The 10,493-nt window shown below is 65.5% G+C and overlaps 1 protein-coding gene across 1 annotated transcript; it reads left to right on the top strand.

Moving 5' to 3' along the window:
- The first annotated feature begins 356 nt into the window (after nucleotides 1-356).
- On the top strand, nucleotides 357-9,096 carry GATA5 (GATA binding protein 5). Its single transcript, XM_037060030.1, has 7 exons — nucleotides 357-594; nucleotides 775-1,336; nucleotides 2,460-2,635; nucleotides 6,542-6,667; nucleotides 7,037-7,124; nucleotides 7,392-7,519; nucleotides 7,823-9,096. The coding sequence occupies exons 2-7, from the start codon at nucleotides 796-798 to the stop codon at nucleotides 7,976-7,978; spliced, it is 1,215 nt and encodes a 404-aa protein (XP_036915925.1). The 5' UTR covers nucleotides 357-594; nucleotides 775-795; the 3' UTR covers nucleotides 7,979-9,096.
- Nucleotides 9,097-10,493: the final 1,397 nt, after the last annotated feature.

The raw sequence follows: 10,493 nt of genomic DNA, 5'->3' as shown, positions 1-10,493 counted from the left end.
GAAGGCGGATGGGGCTCCGCGGGTCTCCCCCGCAACAAATTGGGAGAGTAGTCTCCCTGCCTCCACTGCCCCGGGCGTCATGGGGCACCGGCCGGCCACTGTCGCCTGCGTTAGCTGGGACGCAGCGCGGGTGCCGAGCGCTCTGCGCCCTCGTCGCCTTCCCTGCGCAGCCCTGCGGGCCCGGCCTGCGCGAGTCACGTGGCGTCGCGGCCGCAGCCCCAGCGCTGACCCCGCCGGGAGGGAGTGCAGGGCGCGGGCAGGGAAGGGGCGGCGCGGCGGGGGCGGGCCGGGGCGGGGCGGCCGGAGGGCCCGGGATTCCCTGCGGAACCGAGCAGGCTCCGGCTCCCAGTCTCCAGACCGTCTGTCACCCGCCCACCGCGCTCGCCGCGCCCTCGGGGCCTCGCGACGAGCGGGTGAAAGCCCCAGCCGGGCTTGTCGCCGCGCGCTCCCCCGCGGTTTGATGCCTCCTCCCAGCTCCGTGGAGCCCCAGCGCCCCGGCCCTGCACCCTGCGGACCTGAGGCCTGACCCGCCGCTTTTTCAAAGCCCACGCGGATCCCACGCTGGGAACCTCGAAAGCCCGGACAGTAGAGGAGGTGAGCTCCGCGCTTTGGCTGCACCGGGGCTGCCCTTCGCGGTCCTGCCCCCACGGGTCTGGACCCGTCCTCAAAACGGCCTGGCTAGGAAGTGGGGAGCGCCGTCCGAGGGGCAGCACCTACCAGGTGGTGGGGGCACACAGCGGCCTGGACCTCAACGCCCGTGCCTCTTCCCCGCAGGTCAAGGCCGCCCCCGGGAAGATGTACCAGAGTCTGGCGTTGGCCCCGAGCCCCGGCCAGGCCGCCTACGCCGACTCGGGCGCCTTTCTGCACGCGCCGGGCGCCGCCTCCCCGGTGTTCGTGCCGCCGGCGCGCGTCCCCTCCATGCTGCCCTACCTGCCGACGTGTGAGCCGGGTCCCCAGCCCTCCGCGCTCGCAGCGCACCCGGGCTGGGCGCAGGCGGCCTCGGCGGACTCATCGGCCTTCGGCTCCAGCAGCCCGCACCCACCGGCCTCACAGCCGGCCGGGGCCACCAGCTTCTCCTTCCCGCACAGCGTCCCGGGGCCCGGCGGTGGTGGCGCCGGGAGCCGGGACGGCGGCACCTACCAGGGCGCGCTGCTGGCTCGCGACCAGTACCCGAGCCCGCTCGGGCGGCCTGCAGGCGCCTCGTACCCCACCGCGTACCCGGCCTACGTGAGCGCCGAGGTGGCCCCGCCCTGGGCCTCCGGACCCTTCGAGGGCGGCCTCCTGCACAGCCTTCAGGGCCGCCCCGCCGGCTTCCCTGGCCGCAGAGCCGCGCTGGGTGAGTGCCGGGTCCTCGGGGTCCTCGTGGGTTCCCGGGCGCAACCTGCTCCGGGAACCGCAGAGCTGCCGAGGCCCTGGGGGCCAGAACCGGGGGTCAAGGCAGGTCCGGCCCCAGCCTCCCCACGCCCCTCGGAGACAGGCGAGGACAGTCCACTTCCCTTTCATTCTGGATGGTGCCAATTTACAGCCCACCTGTTAAACATTGTTATGAGAAGTTGGGGAAGGGACTTTATGAAGTTCAGAACGCCAGTTTCTTTAACTGAACGGCCACCTTTGTTTCTGTTCTGGAATGTTTACATGTTCTACGGCGGGATCTGGTCCCAATGCTGCCCTGCTATAAATTTGAGTAATCGGATTCCAGGGCCATAAAGCAGAGAGCACCCCACCCCATTCTGGTGGAGTTGGGGTCACTGACACTTTCTCACCCCATGGCCGTGACCAAAACCCAGAAACCCAGGGCCACGCCTCTGTTTGCTGCCCTCAGGGCCCCCTCCAGTCACCCCTCCTGCTGCCACGGGGCAGCCTTTTGTCCGGCCACCTCCTTCTCCTCCTCGCCAGGCCCCAGGAAGCGGGTGGCTTGGCCCCGGGAGCCCACCCTGGCCAGGAGATGACCTGGCCCTGCCCTGCCCCCTGCTCTCCCCGCACCCTGACCTTGCATGGCCCGTGCCCAGCAAGCCTGGGGTCTCTGGGGTTCTGGGTGCTCCACCCCAGTGCCCACGGAGGCCGAGCTGAGCTGCCTCCCACGGTCGCCAACAGTGAGGCCCCTAGTCCTTGTAGGATCTCTGCCCCCAGCCCTTCTGATCCTCCTGCTCCACAGAGGACAAGGCCTTGGTGGACGCGCCTGCCTCCCCGGGGGATCAAAGTGACAGGTCTCAGTGCCGGGCCCCTTCCCCTGTCTTCCTCCCTGAGGTTTAAATTATGGAACTCCACACTGGGTTAAACCAACCCCGAGGAGTGTTTAAATTCCCGCAAACTGTCCTGCTTGTCATCTTAAAATCAGATAAAATGTACTTTGTAAGAAAACAAATGTGAGGCGCAACTGAAAGGGAGAAAGCGTTACAGACGGTCTCCAGCCCCAGGGAGGGACAGAGCCTGGCCCCACGCGCTGCCTGTCCCCGCAGTGTCTGACTTCTTGGAGGAGTTCCCCGGCGAGGGTCGCGAGTGTGTCAACTGCGGGGCCCTGTCCACGCCACTGTGGCGCCGCGATGGCACCGGCCACTACCTGTGCAACGCCTGCGGCCTCTACCACAAGATGAACGGAGTCAACAGGCCGCTCGTGCGGCCCCAGAAGCGCCTGGTGAGTGCGGGCCGCCGGGAGGAGGAGGCTGGCACTCCTGGGATCTGCGGGGGCCCAAGGGCGGCGCCACAGTCCCGCAGGCCGGGGTCTGGGGGTTGCTGGAGCCCTGGGCGCCCGTGAGGGGGGAGCTCTCTGGGGAGGCGGGGCGGGTGGGGATAACAGCGCCAGCCTGGCGTGGTGACAAGGGACAAAAGACCTGCTTCTTGAACTAGAAGCTGCTGGGAGCTCACCCTGTGGCCCCCAGGGTGACGGAAATGGAGAGCTTCTTGTCTGACTGGGTGGTGACAGCACCGGGAGCTGGGGGGCGGGGCTGGAGGGGAGAGTGGTGCTGTGTTGAGGTCACGGGGGGGGGGCAGGGGGGGGCTGCTGCTGCCCCCGGACGGGGGAGCACTCCGTGCAGGACCCTGCGGGGTGGGGACGGGACCAGGACCAGGGTCGTTGGGTGGTTCTCAGGGCCGACTCTGTTTTCACTTTTGGTTCCTTCCGTCGTGCGGCTGGGTGGGAGTTGGGGACTGTGAGCCGGACCTTTGCCCAGGTGGGGCAGAGTCCCCACAAGTCACTGTGCTCTGCCCTTCCGCGGGCAAATTTCGGCCTTCACTTATTTTTGTGAATACGTGGAGGGCCTGCTCGGTTTTCAAACTGTCTCAGGCGGCGAGGCCGCGGTGGCTCCACGGAGGCCCGGTGGGGGTGCGGCACCCGCTGGCCTAACACTCGCCGGCTCGCTGGCTCTCTTGGGCTCGCTCCATTGTAGGAGCCCTGTCGCAGCCAGCCAGCCGGTTCTGACTGGTTCTCGCTGGTTCTGGTGCGTCAGGCCCTGGCAGGGGTGGAGCCTGGCTGCTCTCCGGCCCACACTGTGGGGCGGCCCAGCCAGCCTGCATGGTCGCCTTTCTGGGCTTGGCGGTACCAGCTGCAGGACTGTCCTGGAGGCAGAAGGCCCCCCCCAGCTCCCCACCCCTGGCTATGGGAGCAGCAGGCTCCTGCCCCAAGTCCCACACTGGGCGGGCGAGAAGCAGGGCAGCCCAGGTCTGGCCGTTCCCAGGTAGCCGCTGTTTTCTCCCTCAGCTCAGGCCTGCAGCCCGGGCCCTGTGGGTCCCCACCCACGCTGTGCCACTCGGAGAGAGCGGGCCCCTAGAGTCCACGGCACCCCACACTCTGCTCTCTGCCCCTGCGTTCGTGCCTCTACCCGCCCCACATGTGCCGTACTGGCAGGTACCTGGTGTGGCCCTCACTGGTGGGGAAAATGAGGCTGAGGAACAGGGTCCTGGGGGACTGCAACCCAGACCTCCTGGCCCCAGGCCCAAAACAGAGTGCCAGACACATAGGCCACAAGGATAGGAAGGTGTCCCCACCTTTTGCAGGGCTCACCCCCCAGCAGAAAATTTCTGGCGTGCAGGGGGGTGGATGGGGCTGCTGTTGAAGCTTTGGGACCTGTATCCTCACGACAGCCAGCGACAGGTTCGGGGCTCAGACAGGGGGGCCGCTTCCCTGGGCTCACAGCCGGCAGGCGGCAAACCTGGCCACTCAGCCGGGGTGTCCCCCTCATGCTGAGCCCCCTGCCCTGGGTCTCCCGTCCCAGGCCCCGGGAGGCGAAGTCAGGAGCTGTCCCCACGCCTACGCCCAAGGCTAAAAGAGCCACCTCTGCAGGACACCGGGGCCTTGGCCAGCCCTGCGGACAGTGAGGTCCGGGCGCTTGGCCTGCGGAGGCCTCTGTTGCTAGTCTGGGCGACATGGGGCGACTCAGATGCCTGCTAAGGTGGAGTGCCCCGCGGGACTGCTCACGTCCCCAAGGCCACGGGCCACGGAGGGCAGACAGTCCAGCCACCCCTGTATCCAGGCCCTCACAGACCTGAGTCTGTTTGCCGAGTAGGTAGGGGTCGGGGACTTCCCCGTCTCCCCCCAAGCAGGCTCCTCGGGGTTCACTCTGACTGGCATCGGGGGGCCCCACTGGCCTTCAGGGAGGGCAGACCCTGTGGCTGGTCCTGGTGGGGACACATGGAAACCTGGACTTGCACAGGGTCCTGAGACCACAGCCCGATCCGCAGGGCTCCCCGCTACGGAGGGGCTGGGCCAGTGGCCCTGAACTGGCCCCCACTTCAGTGTGTCCCCGTCCCTGCGTGGGGCCCGGCCTTGTGTCCCCGGAGGGGCCTATCTGGGAAGAACCCGCCCTGACCTTCTAAACAATCACGAAAGCCCTGAAAGCTCGTCACCAAGGACACGGGAACGTAACAGGGACAACCTGCCCCCCGCCCGGCAGGCGGCATCTGTGATGCCTTTCCTGTCCTTAGTCACCGGCAGGCTGGGGGCACACCTTCGCCCCCAGCCACCCCCGGGGGCCTCCCCACCAGGCTGCTCGTGGGGCCAGGGTGTCACAGCCCCAGCTGCCGCCCCCACCAACGTGGGAGCCCACAGACAAGGCCGGGGGACCCCAGATTTACCGGTCTGTGGAGGCCCTGGTGCCAGCACCTAGAAGCAGCCTGGCTGCTTGCTGAGGGAGTCGGACCCTGACTGGGCCTCACAGGCCCCGCCTCGCCTCCTGGACTCTCGTCCCCATGGAGTGTGAAGTGTGCCCTGAGCCCCCGGGACGAGGCTCTATCGGTGGCACGTCCCCCACGTCCAAGAGGTCCAGGGGCCCTGTTTGAAACCAGAGCCACGTTTCGGGGCTGCTGTAAGTGGGACCTGCAGGCTTCCTGTCTTCCCGCAGTCCCCGTCCCTCGGGGCCTTTCTGCGCCCCTGCTCCTCCTGCCGCTGCCCCCTCCCTGCCACCCCACCCTGACTTCCTTGGATGTCCCAGAGCTGGCGTGGCCTGCTGCAGCCAGCAGTCTTTGAAGTTTCACTTTTGGGGGGGAAAAGAAAACAGACTATAAAAGAAAATAAAACACAGCGAAGCAGCCTGGCGGGGTGGGGGCTGCCAGTCCCAGCGGGGCGAGGAAGGCAGTCGGTGGCCTGGCGACGTGTCCCCACCACGTGTCCTGATGAGAGGGCGGTTCTGCCCATGCGAGGGGCACCAGGGCCCTCAGCATCTCTGAGACTCAGTTTCCCCTCTGTGAATCAAGTCTGGTGATTCTGGGGGAGGGCAAGGTCAACAAGCAAACGCTTTGGGCTTTTTCAGTTATCCCCCCCCCCATTTTCTTAACTTTAGTTTAATTTCCCATTTCTTTTTAAAAATAATTTATCATATGTTTTCCATTACCACTCAACACCCGCCTACCCCTCCCCCCGCAGTCACAGCGCCATTTTCGAGTCCGTGAGTCCTTCTTCCTTTTGCTCATTCTCTTCACCCCCTCACCTCCCCCGGTCTCGTGTCTTCCCTTGGACCTGTCTTCACTGTGAAGCAATTCACACATGGCTTGCAGGTGTCCCCTGGCACTCCCGGGGGTCAGGGGGCCAGGTCCCATGCTTTGGGGGGCCTGTTTTCCCAAGTGTACAGATTCTGCGTGCAGACCACCTTCTGTGGGGCACCCTGTGTGTGCCAAGCTTCCAGGCCCCAAGAGGCGATGGAAGGGAGATGGGGGGTGGGGAAGGGGGGCCCATGTCCAGTAAAAGTAGCTGCTTTCCAGCCAAGGTGAGGCTGTGGCCACAGGCTTCCAGTGGAGACCCATCCACGGGACTTGGGTTTTCATGGGAGCTCGTGCCTGGTGTGGAAGCTCCTGACAGACCCCCACGTCCTCTCCCGGGCCACTTGAAGGGGCCGACTTGTGCCCTTGACCGCTGGACACAGCCTGGGGGAAGCGGGTGGTCAGCCAGGCTGGCTACACGCAGTCATTGCAGAGGGAAGGGTCCTCGAGATGGCTGACAGATGGGAAAATTGAGGCTGGCCTGGCCCGCTGTCCCCAAACCCTCCGGGCCGCGTCCCTCCTCCTCCGGCAGTGCCCAGCGCCGGGTCACACTGGCCTCCTCCATCCACAGTCCTCGAGTCGCCGTGCCGGCCTCTGCTGCACCAACTGCCGCACAACCACGACCACACTGTGGCGGCGCAACGCGGACGGCGAGCCGGTGTGCAACGCCTGTGGGCTGTACAGGAAGCTGCACGGGGTGAGTGGGGCCGGGTGGGGCGGCAGGAGGCGGGGGGGGGGCTCTGGGGGGGTCTGGGGCTGGTCCTCTTACACAGGGGACCCCACCGCATACTGTTCCTTGCGCACACTGGGCCCACTGAAGCTCATCACGGAGCTGAGGCCCGTCCACCGCCGTCTGGACATTTGGTCTGCCTCTGCACCACCCCCCATCTGGGGGGATGGCTCCGCCCCCTCCCACCTCAGAGAGGGCATCAGGGTCCTCCGCAGCTCCCCCTCGGGGCTGTGAGGACACCTGGGCTCCAGGAGCGACTTGCCGGGCAGGTGGTGGTGCAGGGGCCTGGGGTGAGCGGGGAGAGGAACCCGCGCCCACCCAGACTGTCTCTGCCAGGTGCCCCGGCCCCTGGCGATGAGGAAGGAGAGCATCCAGACTCGGAAACGGAAGCCTAAGGGCGTGGCCAAGACCAAGGGCTCCTCAGGTGCGGGGGCAGGGCCCGCCCAGACGACCTCTAGCCCCTGAGATTGCCCCCGGCCCCTCCCGTGGGCTCACGGTCTCCCCATGGGTGCCCCACATTCCACCAGTAGAGATTCACATGGTGCAAGTGCTGTCCCTGAAGTGCAAACACCCTGACTCTGTCCGGAGACCACTGTGGGGGGGGTGGCCAGAGGGACTGGAGCAGCCCCCGCAGCCCCTCCCCCCTCACTTGCTGTGACAGCATCCGTCAGCGTTCCTCCCCTCCTCCCAGGGCCCACCGGGAATGGCTCAGCCTCCCGGCCGCCCTCTGTCCCTGACCCTGAGGATGCAGCGGCCACTTTGAAACCAGAGCCCAGCCTGACGTCCCCCACCTGCCCCGGGCCCAGTGTCACCTCCCAGGTAAGGCAGATGGGGTGGGCAGGCGTCCAGAGCTGCCTCCCAGGCACCTCCTCGGGGAGCTGTGACCTCCTGGCCAGGTCACAGCCCCCTCGGGCCTCTCTGGGAGCACAGGGCTAGCCACACGTCCGGTCACTGGTACCTAAAGGTGACTCGGACCAAGAGCCCTGCCCTTGATCACATTGATGCTCACAAGGGGACCCCCACCCCATTCCAGGAGCACGGAGACCCCCCAGGGTGAGGTCTCCTGACCCTGCATGAGCCAGTGGGGCCCCGCGTTCCATGCCTCCCCTGTCCTCCCTCCAGGCCTCCAGCCAGACGGATGAGCCCCTGGCCCCCAGCCACTTGGAGTTCAAGTTCGAGCCTGAGGACTTCACCTTCCCCTCCACAGCCCTGGGCCCCCAGGCTGGCCTCGGGGGGGCCCTGCGCCAGGAGGCCTGGTGTGCACTGGCCTTGGCCTAGGCCCCAGTCACCCACCAGACCCACCTCGTTGCCCATCACTCCAGCCCAGGGGACAGCCCGCCAGGCCCACCCGCCAGGAGAGACAGGAGCCAGCAGTACCACTAGGCGCTGAGTCCCCTTGGCACATGGTGCGGAGGCCTGCCAAGGTGGCCATCAGGCCCCGGACAGGAGGAAAGCATTGGGACAGAGGCTGGAGCCCCCACACACAGCAGGGGACCCCCAAACGCTGCAAGAGGCTCTGCACCACGCTGACCGGGGCACCTACGGCCACCCTAGCCTCCATGGTCGATGCTCACCGCCGTCACCTGTGCAGGGGTTAGCCCTTCCCCGTGGGGCCATCGCACACTAGTGTGCGCAGACAGTGTTCCCAGAGGGACAGTGAAAGACCTCACTGTGGCCGAGTCGATGTACTCGAGCCTCTCTGACGGGCAGACCGAGGTCCCTGAGCCCTGCAGGATCTGTCCCTGGCTTGTCTGAGGTCCCAGCAGAATTGCTCACTGCCCCCCCCCTCCAGAAGCCCCTCCCAGGGTTGGGTGACAAAGAGACTGGCCTTTCGGGCTTGGCAGCACCCTGTCAGGGGCAGCTGGTGCGAGGCTGCTCACAGCCTGCTGTCGGGGCAGCAAGAGGGAGTGGTGGGGAGTGGGGCGCACCTCCCCAAGGCCACTGTCACGTGGACATGGACTCTGCCTTTCCCCAACACGACCTCCTGGTTTTCCCAGGGAAACCAGAAACTGCAGCTTTTTATTTTTAATGTAAAGCCTTCCAATTGAAAGCTTCTCTCCCTTGACTCCTAACTTGATTCAAAAACCTTTTAAAAAATTTTTATTTATTGATTTGAAAGAGAGAGAGAGACACCGATTTGTTGTTCCACTTATTCACGCACTCGGTTGCTTCCTATTTGTGCCCTGATCAGGGATCGAACCCACAGCCTCAGCATCTTGGGACGACACTCCCCCCAGGCTGCCTGGCCAGGGCCTGACTCAACACTCTTTTGAGTGCCGAGAGCAAGCTGCGAGCCGGCCACCACCGGGCTGCCCTGGTGGTCATCCCTGGTGTCCCCCGGGGTCCAACCCGCCCAGTGTCTGCACAATGTCATTCATGGTTTTTTTTAAAGACAAGTGAGGCTGTGAGTAAAACGTGAAATAAAGAGCTTGACTTTGCGCCCCGCCATCCCGTCACCTGTGGGACCTGCTGGCCTCCAGGCCACAAGCGCAGTCTGCAGGCCTCCCCTTTCGGAAGCACGTCCTGCGGCCCCCCCGCTGGACCTCGGTGGCCACTCACAGTCATGCCAGGGGCCCCTGAAGGTGTCTGCAGGCCTGGGTGCCTCTAAGGAGCAGGGTGCCTCCAGGGTTGCCCTCCAGCCTTGTTCTACCTCTGTGAGTCGGGGATCCCCGCCCCCACCTGCCCCCCCTGCAGAGTGGCTGCAAGACCCTCCCCCAAGGAGCCAGTCAAATGCTGCATCTGAGGGCCCGGGTCAGTTCGTAGTGGCTGGAGCCCAGGAACCCGCACGCTCCCCGGCCCCCTGCAGTGCCTGTGGTGGCCACACGGGAAATCAGGCGGCCAGTGCCTGGTTGCAGAGGAGACCCCTCCAGGGAGGGTCTGTCGGCTCACAGCCAGCATCCTGTGCGGGAGGGCCAGGAGCCGACAGTGTCCACAGGGCCACACCTGGGGCCAGATGTGAGACCGCTGCCATCTCGTCTCCACGCCCACAGCCTCCCCGGGGAGGAAACTGAGGCACAGAGAGGCGAAGGGGGTCGCCTGTGTCCTCATCCAGCCCCATCACTTGCTCTTCCCCATTCCGAGGGGGCGAACACCTGATGAGAGCAACCGAGGCACCAGGTGACATGAGGCACCAGGACACAGCAAGGCTGGAGGGGGCAGTGTAGCATTCTTACCACACAATGCTGCCCCCGGGGAGCCAGGTGGCTTCTGTCAGAGCCTCGGTTTCCCCACCTGTGCTTGGGGCGGGGCCACGTGCTCATGCCTGGCTCTGCAGTCCACACTCGTGTGTAGGGCCCCCGGGCCCTGTGAGTCCCTGGGATTGGAGGCCGTGCTTGGTGCTGAGCAATCCGAGGAGGCTTCCTGGAGGTGGCCACAGTGGGCGGGTAAATGGGGCAGGTGCCCACAGATGGAGGGAGTGAACTTGGCAAAGAGAGAAAAAGAAGCCATGTCTTTCGCCTCTTTTTTTGTCATTTTTAAGAACTTGCCTCGGATGGGGGGCCAAGCCCCCCACCCCTGGCCATGGACATGTCGCTGCTAAATTTAAACCTTTCTCCTTGAGTGCCTCTTGTGCCGGAAGCCATCAGACCTGCAGCCTTAATATAGCCACCAAGCACCCCCTTCCTGCAGCTCTTCCTCCCACCCCTGCCCCCCAGGCTCTGCCCACTGGGCACAAACAGCCGGACACTGGGAAGCTGGCAGCCGGAGCTGCTTGTCAGAGCAACGGGACGGAAAGGAAGGCCACCCTGTGGGTGCTGCCCGCCTGTGCCCACCATGTGCCCCAGCCTCCCAGAAG

This window comes from Sturnira hondurensis, unplaced genomic scaffold, assembly GCF_014824575.4.
Source record: "Sturnira hondurensis isolate 20B ecotype Veracruz unplaced genomic scaffold, ASM1482457v3 Scaffold0011378, whole genome shotgun sequence".
In the NCBI taxonomy this organism is placed as follows: Eukaryota; Metazoa; Chordata; class Mammalia; order Chiroptera; family Phyllostomidae; genus Sturnira; species Sturnira hondurensis.
The sequence above is the reverse complement of the archived record's forward strand: the minus strand, read 5'-3'. Positions and strand labels throughout refer to the sequence as shown.